The sequence below is a fragment of the Crinia signifera genome, chromosome 11, assembly GCF_055691185.1.
Source record: "Crinia signifera chromosome 11, ASM5569118v1, whole genome shotgun sequence".
Classification (NCBI taxonomy): Eukaryota; Metazoa; Chordata; class Amphibia; order Anura; family Myobatrachidae; genus Crinia; species Crinia signifera.
In genome coordinates, this window is record NC_139227.1 from 58216256 (window position 1) to 58234543 (window position 18288).

The 18288-nt window shown below is 46.4% G+C and overlaps 1 protein-coding gene across 2 annotated transcripts in view; it reads left to right on the forward strand.

The window, feature by feature from the left end:
- Positions 1 to 18288, forward strand: part of EXOC3L1 (exocyst complex component 3 like 1) — a 154426-nt gene that overhangs the window by 53323 nt on the left and 82815 nt on the right. Inside the window, exon 8 of one of the 2 annotated variants that reach the window (XM_083165050.1) lies at positions 16267 to 16377. The exons of the other annotated variant lie outside the window; for it this stretch is intronic. Coding sequence (XP_083021176.1) covers positions 16267 to 16377 — 111 coding nt within the window. The remainder of the gene's footprint in view (positions 1 to 16266; positions 16378 to 18288) is intronic. 2 annotated transcript variants of the gene reach the window in all.

The window sequence follows — 18288 nt, forward strand, 5'->3', positions numbered from 1 at the left end:
GAGGGCTGGCACAGCTCTGCGTTTCCTGTCGGCAAATTTTTTGTACCTGCTTGAAGCCTTCAGAAGTGAAGAACGAATGAGCTTCCAGGATTTGACGAATTGCCGGATGGTCGTGTCGACCGCTGGAACAGAGGACACAGGTTGCAGAGTGAAGTCAGGAACTCGAGGATGAAACCCATAATTGGCAATGAATGGAGTGACATTTGATGAAGAATGATATTGGTTATTATGGCAGAACTCTGCCCATGGAAGGAGTTGAGCCCAGTCATCTTGGGAAGAAGAGACATATGTGCGGAGAAATGCTTCAAGGTCCTGATTCACCCTCTCCGTTTGGCCATTGGTTTGAGGGTGGTAGGCTGTGGAAAACTTTAACTTGATTTGAAGCAGGGAGCACAGGCTTCGCCAGAACTTGGCTACGAGTTGGACTCCTCTATCGGAGATGATTTCAAGAGGCAGCCCATGAAGCTTGAATATCTCTTTGATGAAGAGCTGGGACAGCTTGGAAGCTGACGGAAGACCGGTGAGGGGAACGAAGTGAGCCATCTTGGTGAACCGATCAACAATCACCCAGATGGTGGTGAACTTGTCAGACTCTGGAAGATCAGTTACAAAGTCCATAGAGATATGCGTCCAAGGACGATGTGGCACTGACAGTGGCATCAATTGCCCAGGAGGAGACTGACGACTGGTCTTGTGCTGAGCACATTTAGCACAAGAGGAGACAAAGTCCTGTACATCCTGTTTGAGGGACGGCCACCAGTAGGACCTGGTGATAAACTCGTAAGTTTTCTGAATGCCTGCATGGCCAGCGAATTTTGAAGAATGCGCCCAACAGAGCAACTTCTTTCTTAGAGCTAGCTTTACATATCTTTTCCCTGTAGGGGGCGTGAGATTTGAAACTCTCGTTGCGGAGAATGCCACTGGATCAATAATAAAGTGTTGATGTGTGGACTTAGACTCACTTTCTTGCTCCCATGAGCGGGAAAGGGCATCAACTTTTCGGTTTTGTGTCCCTGGACAGAACGACAGCTTGAAACGGAACCTGGAAAAGAAAAGTGTCCATCTGGCTTGACGGGGATTTAAACATTGAGCAGACTTGAGATACAGAAGATTCTTGTGGTCTGTGATAATTGTGATCTCATGAACAGCTCCTCACGAACAGTGATATCTTCATTCTTCTAATGCCAACTTGATGGCGAGGAGCTCTTGATCGCCGATGGCATAGTTACGCTCTGCAGGCAGGAACTTACGGGAGTAGAACCCACAGGGATGAAGACGACCATCGGGCGCTTTCTGCGAGAGGACTGCCCCGACACCCACGGAGGAGGCATCAACCTCGAGAATAAAGGGCAAGGTGGTATCAGGTTGTCTTAAAACAGGAGCGGAAGTAAACCTCTGTTTCAACAGATGGAAGGCTTCGATGGCTTCTGCCGGCCACTTCGCTGGATTAGACCCCTTTTTAGTCAAGGCAGTAATGGGAGCCACAATAGAAGAGAAGTTACGAATGAATTTTCTGTAATAATTGGCAAAACCCAGGAAACGTTGAATACCTTTCAGCGAAGAGGGAATTGGCCAATCTTGGATGGCCTGCAGTTTTCCTGGATCCATTTGAAGACCAGAACCGGAGACAATGTACCCTAGGAAGGGTATAGACTTCACCTCGAAGACACACTTCTCCAGTTTACAGTAGAGATGATTAGCTCGCAGCCGGGACAGAACCTCTTTGACCCAATAACGATGTTCAGTGATGTTATTGGCGTAGATTAAAATGTCATCGAGATATACAACTACATGACGATACAGAATGTCCCGAAAAATCTCATTAACGTAGTGCTGGAACATGGCTGGGGCATTGCTGAGCCCAAAGGGCATGACGAGGTACTCATAGTGGCCGTCTCTGGTATTAAACGCCGTCTTCCACTCGTCGCCCTCTCGTATGCGGATGAGATTGTATGCACCCCTCAGATCGAGTTTCGTAAAGATGGTTGCACCGCTGACACGGTCAAACAGCTCGGTGATGAGGGGCAACGGATATCGGTTCTTTACTGTAATGTCATTGAGGCCGCGATAATCAATGCAGGGACATAGGCCTCCATCCTTCTTCTTGACGAAGAAGAATCCTGCGCCAGCAGGAGAAGTCGAAGGACGGATGAATCCCTTTGCCAGATTTTCCTTGATGTAATTGGTCATGGCTTGAGTCTCTGGAAGAGAGAGAGGATAGGTTCTACCTCTGGGTGGTTCTTTGCCTGGGATAAGTTCGATAGGGCAATCCCACGGTCTGTGAGGAGGTAGGACATCAGCGCCAGACTTGCTGAATACATCTGAGTACTCTTGGTAGGGAAGAGGCGGAAGGTCTGCTGCATCGGCTGAAGAATGACGAGCTGGGAGTACCTTTTGGAGACAGGTACCGGAGCAGGAAGGATCCCAGGAAAGGATTTCCGATGTCTTCCAATCAAGACGAGGATTGTGAAGACGGAGCCAGGGTAAACCCAGAACCAGAGCATGAGTGGCTCGGGGTAAAACCAGGAAGGACAAAAGTTCAGTGTGCAGGACTCCCACTTTTACTGTAAGTGGCAAAGTTCTGCGGGAGACTGTCGCATCAGGAATCCTACTGCCATCCACAGCAGTAAGGAAGACAGTCTTGGAAAGACTTTCAGTGGGCAACCCCCACTTGCGGACCAGTTCTGCAGTAACGAAGTTGCCAGCGGCACCGGAATCAAGAAGTGCGGAGACAGTCTTGAAATGCTGACCAACTTGTAGGGAAACTGGAAGGACACAATCAGTTGCTGATGGAGAGGACTTAATTACTCCTAGCCTACCCTCTCCTTGACGGGCTAGGAGGAGGAGTTTTCCTGACGCTTTGGGCATGCAGAAATTTGATGTGCAGGATCGGCACAATACAGGCAGAGCTGTGCCAACCGTCGACGTTCTCCTGGAGACAAACGGAAGCGGTTTATCTCCATTGGTTCTTCTTTGGAATGGACCGCAGGAGCAGTGGGTAAAGAAGGCGGAGAAGTTGGCACTTTAACTGGAGCGCTCTTGTGACGTTCTACAGCCCTTTCTCGGAAGCGTAGGTCTACTTTGATACACAATGAAATAAGGTCACTTAGACCTGAAGGTAAGTCTCTGGTAGCGAGTTCATCCTTGATACGATCGGATAGGCCATGCCAGAAAGCTGCGTATAAGGCCCCATCACACCAGGAGAGTTCAGACGCCAGAATCTGGAAATGGACCAGATATTGCCCGACGGAGCGGGATCCCTGTCTGAGACGGAGGAGTTCAGTGGAGGCAGATGCTGATCGCCCAGGCTCATCGAAGATACGCCGGAATGTTGACACGAAGTCCTTGTAATTGGACAGGATGGCATCAGATCTTTCCCATAAGGGAGACGCCCACTCTAACGCTGCTCCACACAGGAGGGAGATGATATAGGCGATCTTGACCCTTTCAGTAGGGAAGTTGCTGGGTTGCAGCTCGAAGTGAATCTCACACTGATTGAGAAAACCTCGACAGGTCTTGGGGTTCCCATCATACTTGGTGGGGACAGATAGATGAAGGCGAGGTGCAGCAGCCATTACCGGAGGATGAACGGGACGTGGAAGTTCTCTGACAGGCTCAGGGCCACTGAGAGTGGTCTGTAGCTTATCCAGCCGGGAAGACAGATCTTGCAGACAATGAATCACTTGGCTCTGCGCAGCCTCTTGCTGATCCAAGCGAACAGCCAGTTGCTGTACAGGGCTGGGTGGAGAAGCTTGGTTTGCGGCTAGATCCATTTGGCTAGTGCTTACTGTCACACCAGGGGGCTTAGTCGACAAGACTGAGACCTCTGGTGGGGACCTGGACCGGTACCTGAACCGGGGAGGTTGGAGAGGACCCTTGCGCATGGACTGCGCGACAGTGCACCCAGAGCCAATAAGCAGTCAGAGGTAAAATACAACCGGAGTTTATTTGCAGATGGTTGTAATAACGACAGACAGTAAAGTATGCAGGAGTAATGACAGTTCATGCAGATTGCAATACTTTACAGATATGATGAATGGTATCGATGGTGGAACATCGGATCCGGATATCGGATATGGAGATGACTGTGGGTCCGGAATGACGGACGGGAGATGACTGTGGGTCCGGAATGACGGACGGGAGATGACTGTGGGTCCGGAATGACGGACGGGAGATGACTGTGGGTCCGGAATGACGGACGGAAGCAGGAGATCCGGAATATCGGATTAGCGATGAGACATCGATGGTGGATGATGCTGGAGCATCGGAAGGACCAGAGTCCCGGAGCTAGGCTTGGTCGCTGGGCTGAGAGGCAGGATCACAGGCGGTGGAATAACCTGGACTTCACAGGAGATGGAACAACCTGGAACACACTGCAGCATGGAAGACAACACCAGCAGATAAATACACTTGCATGGAGACAAGGACAGCTGACCATACACTGGAGACAACTGAAGCACTAGCAATGGTTCTGAGAGCTCCCAGCATACTTATCCCCACTGGGTGGCCAGAATTGGCCGAGGAAGTATGACAGGGAGATCAGAACCAACAGGATTGGACAGCACAGACATGTGACTGGGAAGAACATGGCAGCCCCCATGTCTGCTATGGCGGGAAAGTGTGTTTGTGCACGCCATGCTGGATACTGGGAGCAATGGCGGCAGACAGGTGGATTGCCGTGCACTGGGGACTGTCGCTGGGAGACAGGAGAGCGGTGCGCCGCGCAGCCGCGGACTCAGCAGCGCTGAGAGGACTGGAGGATGGCAGCGGTGATGGCGCACGGCAGACAGGACGCCGGCAGGGATGATGTCTGGACCGCAAGCTGAACCTGCGGAGGCACTTAGCCGGTAAGAAAGTCTGTCTGAGAGCTCGGATCGTGACACGTGGAGACTGACATCTAATAAACCAGTCTAATAAGGGGAGAAAAGTATTGCAGTCACACCTATTAGGATATATTATCCTTTTTAAAATCACTCTATGTTTCATGTTCTGTGATGTTTGTGTCTTATACTTCGCTACTATTTTAGAAAATCCTAATAAAAGTTAGATTTTAGATTATAGTCAACCTCCTTGTGCACCACATAGTGACATTCTTTCCTTTCCTTGTTGCTATGGCTAAATATCTGCTCCGGTCATTCGAGGGGATGGAAGGAGAGGGTCGACTGTCCCACTCAATGAATGAGGCAGTTATTTTTTTTTTCTTTAAATCTTTATTACTTATATACATATAAAAACAAATAGAAAAAAAGACTTACAACATACAAACACGCACGTATAGTTGCAATTCAGTAAATTTTTGTTATATGAACAGGATACAATACAGTTTTTTCACTCATTGCGCCATCTTCTCGCTACCCTGACCTATGTTAAGAAAGGCTCGTCCTGTATGGCAAGCGATATCAAGTCTCTCCTCCATTGAATGCACTTTATTGACCTTTGAGCTACCCTGGTCCCTTCTTGAGAGATTTGGGGCAGATTCATATGTATATTGCTACCTGGGTAGTTGTTTTTGGATGTTGACCTGGTTGGGGGCTAGATGGCAGGGGGACCAACCAGTACTACTGGTTATTGCAGGATATTTCGGAGATAAGTATTATCCCCTGGTTGAGGTCAGGATGATGACCCCTGGCTATGTGATCTGAATATACTTAAGAATGGGTGTATTAGTTCCGACCGGATAATATTACCTTACCAACCAGTAATTTCTACAATTTAGTGAAGATAAGTGCATGTGTATAAACTTGTAGAGTTTACGCTAATAATACAAGAGAGGCAAGGAAAAGTGTCAAATAAACAAACAGAAAAAAAGAAAAAAATTTATTTATAATGTGTCGCCTCTACAATTCCCATCACATATAATGATGGCCTTTATACTTCCCGTTCTGTGTTTTAAATACGACAAATGAGCAGTTCAACCATGTGCGATATCATTCTAATTATTACCTCGTAATACCCCTGGCAGTGTCTGCTATCTACTACATACCGTGATTATTTCTATCCCGTCCCCCCTCCCCCATTACAGTCAATTGTGACTATCATTGTGGCATAGCTATATAAATTACATTTGATAATATGTGGAATTAATCCACTTGTGCCATATTAGTTTGTGTTTTATTACTGAATTACGGTTTGTGTATACAGATTGTTCCTGTCTGATAATGTAGTTTACTAATACTACCCAGCTATTCAGCACGGGTGGTGCTTTCGCCATCCAGTTTCTCCCAACTACGACTCTCGCCAGCGAGACTAAATTGTTGATATAGGTTTTCTCGTTACCGCTCGTATTATCGCCCATGATGCCTAATAGGCAGCACTTAATGGTTAATATCTCGATATTAAGCCCGGTGTCTACTATTACCTTTTTGACTTCTTCCCAAAATTTGGCGACCTCCTGGCACTCCCACAACGAATGCAGGAAAGTGCCAGAGGTGTCGCCACACCTGGGGCATGCTACGGCGGTTTTGCCTGGGAATTTACTTAGTGTTTTAACCGAGAGGTATGATCGATGGAATATATATAATTGCGTTAACTGAACCCGGAGAGAGCTAGTGGCCTTGTTTATGGATTTCAATGCCGATGACCATTCCTCATCGCTTAATTCCCCGATGTCTTGTACCCATTTTTCCCGAAGATATTTCAATCCATCCTTAGACACTTCTTTCCCCAAGGTCTTATATACCCTAGAGACTATTTTTTTTTTATTGCTAGATTTTAATATTGTTTTTGTCAGTGATTCCCCAAATGTCGGGGAGTCATTGGCGAAGTATGACTGTATAGCGCTTCTCAGCTGCAAATAGCGGTAAAAGTATGTTTGAGGCAGATCAAATTCTGTTTTTAATTGGGTAAATGATTTTAGGCCAGATGCCGTATAAATCTGTTGGAGTTTGGTCACTTCATAGGGGTGCCAGGCTTCTATAATCTGTAAATTAGACACTTCATGGTCAATGAGTTGATCTACAATTTGGTGGTCTATATCAATGAAGTCTACACCCTGTATTTGATCTGCCTCTCGCCAAACTTTTATGGCCTGTATCGTTAGTGGAGGATCCACACTAGTAAATTTCCCCTGTAAAATTTTTTGCAGTGGGTTGACTCTAACAATAGAAAGAGAGATTAATTTGTTGGCGTATTCCCAACCATACTCCCCCTGCAGTATCCACGGTCTTAGCTGTGCCAGTTGAGCTGCCAGATAGTATCGCCTCATGTCCGGCAGGCTCAATCCCCCTTCACCATTATCCCTCATCAGATTTTTTAAGCTTATTTTATGCCGGGCTCCATTCCAAATGAATGCCGCTATCATGCTGTTTATTTTACGGAATAGGGGTTTCGGGAGGTAAACAGGTGCATGGGTAAATGCATATAGAAATTTGGGGAGAACCACCATTTTAACGAGATTTATTCTCCCCGTAACTATCAAGGGGAGTTTGGTCCAGGCTTTAAATTTATCCTTTAGCCATACCAATAGAGGTTGAATATTAAATTGAACATAGTCTCTAGGGTCCGAGGATATATTTATGCCGAGATACTTAAAAATTGTAACCCATTTCAATGGCTGGGCGGATATTGGGGGGGGTTTTAAGGATGGATTAACTGGAAAAATTATCGATTTTGACTTATTTATTCTGAATCCAGAAAAATCACCGAAATTGTCAATCAATCTCAGGACCACCGGAAGAGACTTACTGTAGTCCAATAGATAGATTAAAAGATCATCGGCATATAGAGAGACAACGTCGTTACTGCCGCCTAGCGGAAGGCCCACAATTGCCGGATGTTGCCTTAACAAGCAAGCCAGTGGTTCTATTGCCAGGGCGAACAAGACAGGGGAGAGCGGACACCCCTGTCTCGTCCCCCGGGCAAGAGCAAAAGCCGGTGAGGTCCATCCATTCACGGAGACCCGAGCGCTCGGATTGGTATACAGAAGCTGTACCCATTTGATGAAATTAGGACCCAGCCCGAACGCTCGGAGCACCGCCCAAAGGTATGGCCACTCAACCGCGTCGAATGCCTTTATGGCATCGAGCGAGACAACAATTGGGCTGCCGCACTCCCTGCCAGTGGTCTGTAGATGGGTATAAAGATGACGAATGTTTGCAGAGGTATCCTTACCCGGCATAAATCCCGATTGGTTTTGATGGATTAACGTATGAATATGTTGATTTAGTCTCTGAGCTAGTATTTTTGCCAAAATCTTGGCCTCAACAGAGATCAAAGATATTGGCCTATATGAGTCGAGATCACAGGCTGGTTTACCCGTCTTTAGGATCACGACAATTTTGGCCTCGGAGAATGATGCCGGGACGGTACTCTCCCCAAAACAGTTGTTAAGTGTTTCCAATAGTAAGGGTGCCAGGAAGTTGATATATTTCTTATAAATTTCAATCGGGATCCCATCTAGGCCCGGGGCCTTCCCACTCGGTGAGTCCCTAATTGCTTTGACAACCTCGGTGATACTTAGAGGGGATTCCATTTCTGTTTTAGCTTCATTGTGTAGTGCTGGGAGGACGATGTTTTCCAGGAACTCCTCAATCTCAGCAGTATTATGATGTAACTGGGAGGTATAGATCTTGGAGAAATATAGCCTAAGTGCTTCCCCGATTTGTACGGTGGAGTTTACCATTTCCCCCATTTCATTTCTGATCGAACTGATTGTTTTAGAGGGAAGTTCTGCACGAGCCAGGAAAGCAAGATATTTACCTGACCTGTCTGAATGGCGATACTTCGCCTGCGTTTTTTGGCACATGATTTTGGCATTTTCTGCTTTCACTACCTCGAGCCAGGTGTTCTGGGCTATTTGCCAGGACTGGTAGGCGCTATCGGTATTACAGGTCAGGTATTCTGCTTCCCTGACTAGACAGAGTTCCTCCATCTCCTGGATTTTCTCCCTACTTTTTCTTTTCAGTTCTGCTATACATTTCCGTAGTGTACCCCTCAGGTATGCCTTAAAGGCATCCCACTGTATTGCTGCTGATGCAGAGCCTAGGTTGAATTCCCAATATTCCCTCCATTGATCTTCCAAATTGGTGCTATTGTTAATGCTGTTTAGCCAATTCGAGTTGAAGCTCCAAAAGCCGCACCCCCGGTCAGTATCTAGAGAAAGTTCCATATACACAGGAGAGTGATCTGAGATACCTCTCGGTCTGTATTCAATCCTATGGACCTGGGGGGTGAGACTTCTGGATACCAGTATATAATCAATTCTGGAAAAAGTGGCGTATGATGTTGAAAAGCAAGAAAACTGGCGGGTAGAGGGGTTTTGTATCCGCCATGGATCTGCCCATCCAACGCTTTGAATGAAATTAGCCAGTCCCCTGTTGCTCCCCGCTATTCCACTGTTACCACTTCTCCACCGATCTAATTGGGGATCCATGGTACTATTTAGATCACCCATACATATGACGGGGGAGTTGGGGGTGTGGGCTGCAAACTCAATAGCTTTTGACAAGATTTTATAAGCGAAGGGGGGTGGGATATAGATGGCCAGAATAATATATGGGGAGTCATGAATTAAGCAGTCTAAAAATACGTAGCAACCCCCTGGGTCAGACCATATCCTCTTACAGATAAATGGCAGTTATTAACGTCATCACAAAAACAGGAAAAGACCCCCTGAGCGTGGATTCATACCGGCTAATTTCGTTGATACCGGCGGATGCTAAGATATACGCTAAAATTATAGCAAATAGACTGAGTAAAGTAATACATGAAATAGTACACTCGGACCAAACCGGCTTCATTGCAGGGAAGTCAACCACTATCAACCTTCGAAAAGTGTTTTCGTATATGCAATGGGCTGGGGTTATGGATAAGAGTGTGGGGATCGCCTCATTTGACGCCAATAAGGCGTTTGATTCTATAGAGTGGCCTTTCTTGCGGCAGGTGTTAAGCACCTTTGGCTTTGGACCTAGGTTCAGTGAAAGAGTGTTTTTACTCTATCAATCACCTACCGCAAGGGTACTCATCAATGGATATGTATCAGAACCATTCAGCCTCTCTCGAGGTACCAGGCAAGGGTGCCCATTGTCGCCGCAATTATTTGCGTTGGCAATTGAGCCCCTTGCCTGTAAATTAAGAGCCTTCCTAGAAGCTCGAGGGGGCCCAACGGCCCACAATATTATCTCCCTATAGGCTGACGACCTACTGGTCGGACTCACAGAATATAGTGAAGATCTTGACGGGGTGCTTGAAACGATACAGAGCTATGGGAAATACTCCAGGTTAACAACAAACCTAAATAAATCACATTTGCTTATCACCAAAGCCGAACCTAATATGCCAAACCTTCCTTCCCATTACCCGCCCAGGGTAGAACAGTTAAAATACCTGGGTATAAATGTCACCGAGGACCCAGGGAGGTATATTGGGAGTAATCTGGACCCTATAATTAAGGAAATTAAAATTAAATGTAAAAACTGGGTAAAACTACCTCTCACTGTATTGGGGCGGGTAAATCTGGTCAAAATGGTCATCCTCCCAAAAATTTTATATACATTGCAACATGCACCTAGCTATATCAGAGAGGTGATATTTAAAAAAATCCATGGTATCATTTCATCATTTGTCTGGAGAAACAAGAAACCTAGGGTAAGGTTGGCCACTTTGACCAGATTAAGGAGAAAAGGGGGAATGGCGTTGCCAAATTTTAGGCTTTATTATTTTGCGGCACAAATGGCGCAATTGAAAGAATGGCTAAATACACAAGAATGCCCCCCAGAGCTGAAGAAATTAGTAGAATGTGTGGCACCTGGACACACACCACTACAGGTCCTATTGCTCAAATCCAAACCCAAATCCTATCCCCCAATTGTTATGCAGGCCAAGAAAATATGGCAGTGGGCAAGTAAGATCATGGGTACAGTAACTATAGACCCAGAAACATATTTGTTCTCACTCGAACATTTCGAGAAGATTAAAAAACATCAAGGGGTGAGAAAATGGATTCATTATGGTATATCAAGGTTGGGACAAGTGTACAGTATGAAAATAATAAAGTAAAATCATTTAATCAGTTGCAGGGAGAATATGAACTCCCCAACCAAATGTTCTTTAGATATCTACAGTTGAGGAGTGTACTTATAAACAACAAGGGTTCTGTATAGCAGATACCCCAATAAAAATATTCATAAACAAGTTAAGAAAGGAGAAAACTGTATCGAAGTGCTATCAATTTCTGTTGGCTAGTACGCAGGGGGATGACCTGGAAGCCCTCAGGGCAAAATGGGAAAAAGAAATTCCAGGACTGGACATAGAAACATGGCAAATAGCCCTTAAATTCCCTACAGTAGCTACTAATTCCATGAGAATACAACAAATCCAGTTTAACATCTTACATAGAACATACATGACCCCGGAAAAAATTAATAAATTCTCACCAAACTTCCCCCAAAATTGTCCAAAATGTAAAAAGATGGGATGTGGATTCTATCACTTAATCTGGGAATGTGATCAGATTCAGAGGTACTGGCAAGAAATAGAGGTAGTAATGGAGAAAAGTGGAATTCCGATTCATAATGCTACACCTCTAGATTATGTTCTAGGGGTCTGGCAAAATGACCAGATGACGCACGGACAAAGGCAATTGGCAATATATTTAAGTTCAATAGCCAAAGTCATGATCGCACGCACCTGGATGGCGAATACCGGTCCAGAGGTCAGAGCATGGATCAACCAGGTGAACCTCACTTTTGAATACGAAAAATTTGTTAGTAATACACGTAAAAGCACATAAAGGTTTCTAGAAGTATGGGACAGAATATTAGGTACTCTTTACCTAGAACGGCGACCATCGCGACCATCGTATGCACTAAAAAACGGGTGCGATGCGATGGCCGCGATTTCCCATAGGGATCAATGTTAAAAGTGTGATTGGACGCGATTTTAGTGTTCAATGCCTCAATGGCCGCGATTTTTCCATAGGAAACAATGTTAAATGGGCCACAGAGGCCAAATAGTCACCCTAAAGTCTGAAATGGCCCCCACAATTGTTAACGCCACCCCACGATCAACGTCAACCCGAAGCGTGGCGAGCGCAGCGAGCCCGCGAGGGGCGGCGGTACGCGTCCTCCGACCTTTTCATACCCCCACTATCCACGTCGGCGTGGAGTTGAGAATAGAATAGTGTGGCGAGCGCAGCGTGCCACCGAGCCCGAAGCGTGGCGAGCGCAGCGAGCCCCGTGATAAATCACGGGATAAATCGCCGGGTGCGCGCTCCCGTTTTCTGCCCCATTGTAATCGCTGGTCGCAATAGCTTGCTCCTGCGACCAGCTAATTACCTCTGCGGCACCCCCAGCAGAGGTTTGTTTTCAACAGCGACCATCTCTGGTCGCTTGTTGAAAAAGAGACACTGAGCAATATATTGCTCAGCAATATATTGCAAGCAATATATTGCTAGCAATATATCTCCCCCCGTGTGTACGCACCTTTACACCATTAGATCCATACTAGCTTTATTTAGTATAGACACCCACTTTCTGCAGAAATCTGCGTTATTGCGACCCATTGTAGGGATGTTTCTGAGTCGAAATCCGCGTGGGATCATATTGGATCTAAAATAATCCGATAGTGAAGTACCATGAAGAAAGTAGTCTGTTTCTTTGTTGATAAGTTTCAATAGAGTAGAATATAATTCATCCAGTGTCACAGTGTCCTGTTTAGGGCTCAAATCAGCTTCAAATAGAATACATAGTTACATAGTAGGTAAGGCTGAAAAAAGACTTGCATCCATCTAGTTCAACCTGGTATAGATATCGATTGCTGATTTGGTAGGTTCTGATATTTTACAGACAGATTATATTTTTTATTTGTACCCATGGATGTGATAAGTTGGGAATAAATCCACTGTTAAGTTTGAGGATAAATAAATGACACGTAATTACATATTTATCCAAAATAATATATTATACAATATTGCTTAATTCCAGACAGACAGAACAGAACAGCACAGCATCCAAAAACATGGAGTGTGGAGGATAGTGTGAGGGGCAGGGCCCCAGCACTCCTCCTCTGCTGTCGTCACATCATCCAATTTATACCTTTTAAACCTATCTATATTTGGCCACAAATAGTATGGGGGTGCTTTCATATATGGTGATAATGCTAACTATTTAAATCATTACATATATGGAAGAACATATTTAGTACTTGTCAGCAGTTCTAGTCGGCTCTCTGACGTAAGACATGTTGTAATTATACATTTAAGCTATACATTCACTTCACGATCTCTTCTATTGACAGCAACAGGTGATGAGGCTTCAAAATAGATTGAGCTGGTAGTCTTTGATTGATGACAACAGGTGATAGTAGCTTGCAATTACGATATGTCACATGGATAAGTCCTTGGGTACATATACTGAATATATATATTGTTTATTAACTTGAAATCTTCAACTTGTGTGGAAATATAACTTTGTCCCTTCCTAACAGATGTTTTTATCCAGTAAATGTTTGTCCAACTTTGCCTTGAACGCATTTAATGAGCCAGCCGTTACCACCTCTCTGGGAAGAGAGTTCCAGAGTTTGACTGTTCTGACCGAAAAGAAATTCTTTCTACTAGCTGAATGAAATCTTTTTTTTTCTAATCTATACTCATGTCCTCGTGTCCTAGACTCCTTTCTAGTAGAAAAGAGGGTGTGTGACAGTTCCTTATATTGGCCCTTGATATACATGTACATGTTGAGCATGTCCCCCCTTAAACGTCTCTTTTCTAATGTAAATAGTCCCAAATTGCTTAATCTCTCCCCGTAGCTTAAATTCTCCATTCCCCTAATAAGCTTTGTTGCTCGCCTTTGGATTTTTTCTAATTCTATGATGTCCTTTTTATAGTGTGGGGCCCAGAACTGCACTCGGTACTCGAGGTGAGGTCTCACCAATGCTTTATACAGTGGCATAATTACCCTTGAGTCCCTAGTTTCCATTCCCCTCTTAATACATGCCAGAATTTTGTTGGCCTTTTTTGTAGCTACATTACAATGGGCACTACATCCCAGTTTGCTGTCTATTTGGACTCCTAGATCCTTTTCAAATATGGAATTACCCAGTTCCTCTCCGCTAAGGTTGTAACTTGCACACTGGTTGTGTCTCCCAAGGTGCATAACCTTACATTTATCTACATTGAACCTCATCTTCCATTTTTTTGCCCACTCATCTAGAATTGCAAGATCACTTTGAAGCATGGTGATGATTTGATGACTTTGCTAAGTTTTTTGTATCGTCCATAAAGATGGATGCATTGCTGAGTAACCCTATCCCAATATCGTTAATAAAAATGTTAAACAGAATGGGCCCCAAAACCGAACCTTGGGGCTCTCCACTTAGTACCGTTATCGTATCTGATATGGCACCATTCACAACCACTTTTTGTTCTCTATTACAAAGCCAATTCCCTACCCATCTGCAGATATTTTCACCCAATCCTAGGTTCTCCATTTTATTAATCAATCTCTTGTGTGGGACAGTATCAAATGCTTTAGCGAAATTGTTCAATTACTTTTGTGTTTAAACTAAGTCTGTGTTATTTGTTAATACTAAGTCCAAGAGTGCCTCATCACGAGTTGGAGTTTCTACCGTTTGTGTAATAAACTGGTCTTTAAGTAAGCTTAAGAACCCATTGCTTCTTCATGATTTACCTGTTTTGTTTTCCCAATCAATGTCGGGTAAATTAAAATCCCCCATAATTAATACCTGACCCTGATTTGATGATTGTTTGATTTGGTTTAAAAAGAAGAGACTCTTCCCTTTCATTTATATTTGGTGGTCTATAGCATACCCCTATTATAATTTTGTTTTTTGTTTTTTTATTATTGTCGGTGATCTCTGCCCACACTGTCTCCGAGTTGTCTTCTTCTAGGTCTGTGCTCATATTTTTCTCACATGATGTTAAGTTGTTATTTACATATAGGCACACACCCCCACCCCTTCTATTTCCCCTGTCTTTCATGTAGAGTGTATATCCCTCCATATAGCCCAGTCATGCGACTCATTACACCATGTTTCTGTAATACCAATGATGTCGTAGTCGTCTCTACTGATCACCGTTTCTAGCTCCCCGATTTTACTCACTAAGCTTCTTGCATTAGCCAGTAAGCATTTTAATTTATGTTTATTTTTAGATATGGCTCTAATATTGTGATTAGTTTCACCCCAGGACCCATTTGAATTCTTTACTAGCTTCCTCTTTCCCCTCTCCCCTTCAGTAGACTCTCTATAGCCCTCCCCACCATGCACACTGACTGCCCTATTTATAGTTTTGGGAATTCTTCCTCTGTCCTTCCCTCCTTCCCGTATACTAAGATCATCTGTACCTAAGAACTGTAATGGGGTAATGGGGTAACGTGACTGTTACAACATAACATTTTATTATGGGCATGGCTTGTGATACCTGTCTTGCTTGTGTCCCGCATCTCTCCTGCTCTGCGAGGCCCACCCCCTCTGCCGGTGTGGTGTTCCCTGTGGGCCAGTCACTTCATGCTGCTCTATAGAGTTTTATACAGGTCCAAGTGACCTGTATAAGTTGGCCAGAAGCTAGGGACACCAAACTAAAATTTTATCTTGTCCATCAACCAAAAAATGTTCTGACACCTCTGCATACAGGAGAAGTTGGAAAATCATTTGCCACACTTCATTTTCCAGGGCCACTTTTAGTCCCCAATCCGCTGCTGCCCTCTGGCAGGGCCTCTGAGTAACCCTGACCCTTCGGGCAGGGCCTCTGCATAACCCTGACCCTCTGGGCAGCGCCTCTGTGTAACCCTGAGTATCCGGGCAGTGCCTCTGCGTAACCCTGACCCTCTGGTCTGCTTCCTCAGACAATTCATATGGTGACTCTACACATTCTGGTGATGATGACCTTGCGACTGTCCACATGTTAGTGCATGTCGGCATTGTGGTGTAGACATTATGAATGTTGTCCCTTCGATGCGCTCAGCCGGAAGCATGGGGGGGGGGAGTCTGTGGATGCACAATCAGTGCTGACCACAGGCTGACATCGCAGTCAGCTCTGTCTGGTTGGAGCTGCGGTCTGTAGACCATAGACCACAATAAAGTACCGCCATCTAAGAATGGCGCTAGCTCCGAGTATTCACATTATGGATATTAATACATTGGTCAGCATCACATCCCCATTAGAAGAGACCTATGAGGGATGCAGCTGTGAGCAGGACAGGAGGGATCACAGTGTTACGGAGATACATTCCAGGGGACTAGCCTTGGTCTGGTTTTTGAGCAGATTTTCCAACACCTGTGATTAGGAAACTGGACTCTCTCTCTTTCCAGGTTACGGGAGGCACTGGTGAGATACAGCATCGAGCATATGAAGGACCAGAAGTATCCCACATATTATATGCAATACTTGCTGGCCGTGGTCAATGGGTGCTCGGCTCTAAGGTATTTATTGTCACATACAAAGCCAGAGGAAAAGGATCTGTACTGTAGGGGCGCACTATATTGTAGGGGTGCACTGTATTGTAGGAGCGCACTGTATTGGTACTGTATGTTATAAAATGTAACTTTAATACATCATTGCTTTTGCGCCCTATGGGTGCTATTCACACCATCGTAAGGGGCTCAACCTGTAAACTGGAGGATTCCCTGCTGTGGGTGTGGGCGGGGGAGGAATGGGTGCATGGGTACTGTGAGTGGGGGATGGGCACGTGCGGTATGGGGTGGCTGGGTGCGGGGTGCCGTGGGTGGGTGCATTAGTACCATGGGTGGGGGGAGTGGTGAATGCAGGGTGGCCGCAGGTGGGGGAGGGTGTCTGGTGGTGCTGTGGGTGTAGGAGGGGCGGGTGTGGGTGTGCTGCATTTGGTGGAGGGTGTCCGGAGGTGGTGTGGGTGTGCTGCTGGTGGGGGAAAGTGTCCGGTGTGGGTGTGCTGCAGGTGGGTGAGGGTGTCGGGTGGTTGTGGGTGTGCTCCAGGTGGGGGAGGGTGTACGGTGGTGGTGTGGGAGGGGTGGGTGAAGGTGCCCTGCAGGTGGGGGAGGGTGTCCGGTAGTGCTGTGAGTATGGGAGGTGTGGGTGTGCTGTAGGTTGGGGAGGGTGTCCGGTGGTGCTGAGGGTGTGCTGCTGGTAGGGGAGGGTGTGGGTGTACTGCAGGTTGGGGAGGGGCAGGTGTGGGTGTGTTGCTGATGGGGGAGGGAGTCCGGTGGGGGTGTGCTGCAGGTAAGGGAGGGTGTCTGGTGGTGGTGTGGGAGGGGTGGGTGGGTGTGGGTGTGCTGCAGGTGGGGGAGGGTGTGGGTGTGCTGCAGGTGGGGCAAGATGTCCGGTGGTGATGTGGGTGTGCTGCAGGTGGGGGAGGGTGTCTGGTGGTGGTGTGGGTGTGCTGCAGGTGTGGGAGGGTGTCTGGTGGTCCTGTAGGTGGGGGAGGGTGTCTGGTGGTGCTGTGGGTGTGGGAGGGGCAGGTCTGGGTGTGCTGCTAGTGGGGGAGGGTGTCCGTGTGGGTGTGCTGCAGGTAGGGGAGGGTGTCTGGTGGTGTTGTGGGTGTGGGAGGGGTGGGTTTGGGTGTGCTGAAAGTGGGTGTGGGAGTCCGGTGGTGGTGTGGGGGGGCATGTGTGAGTGTGCTGCTGGTGGGGGAGGGTGTGGGTATAGGAGGTGTGGGTGTGCTGCTGGTGAGGGAGGGTGCCCATTGGTGCTGTGGGTGGGTCGGGTTTGGGTGTGCTGAAGGTGGGTGTGGGAGTCAGGTGGTGGTGTGGGGGAGGGGGGCAGGTGTGAGTGTGCTGCTGGTGGGGGAGAGTGTCCGGTGTGGGTGTGCTTCAGGTGGGTGAGGGTGTCTGGTGGTGGTGTGGGAGGGGTGGGTGTGGGGGGATACAGTCGATGTGGTCGACATACTGGAAGGACGACAGGGGTCTAGGTCCTAACTTTAACTAAGCCAAAATTCTAGTCCTTCCGAAACCTGGAAAAGACCCCTCACTGGTTGGTCCCTACCACCCTATCTCCCTCCTCAATCGGGACTTTAAAATCCTAACGAAATTGATGGCCAACCGATTGCAGAAATGTCTACCACATTTAATCTCACCAGCCCAATTATGCTTTGTTAAAGAGAGACAATCCGTGGTCGGCATTCGTGCAGCTATTGCGGTGATAACTCATACACATCTCCATCAACTTCATAATAACATCCTACTCAACTTAGATGCAGAGAAGGCTTTTGACCAAATTACCTGGCCTCATCTTCATCGGGTGCTGACCAGTGAACTATTTGGTGAATCCATTCGTGGACTTATTGCATCTATATATACCGACCCTAAAGCTCAGATACTGGTTAACAATGTCACCTCCCCCCCGTTTTACATAGTTACATA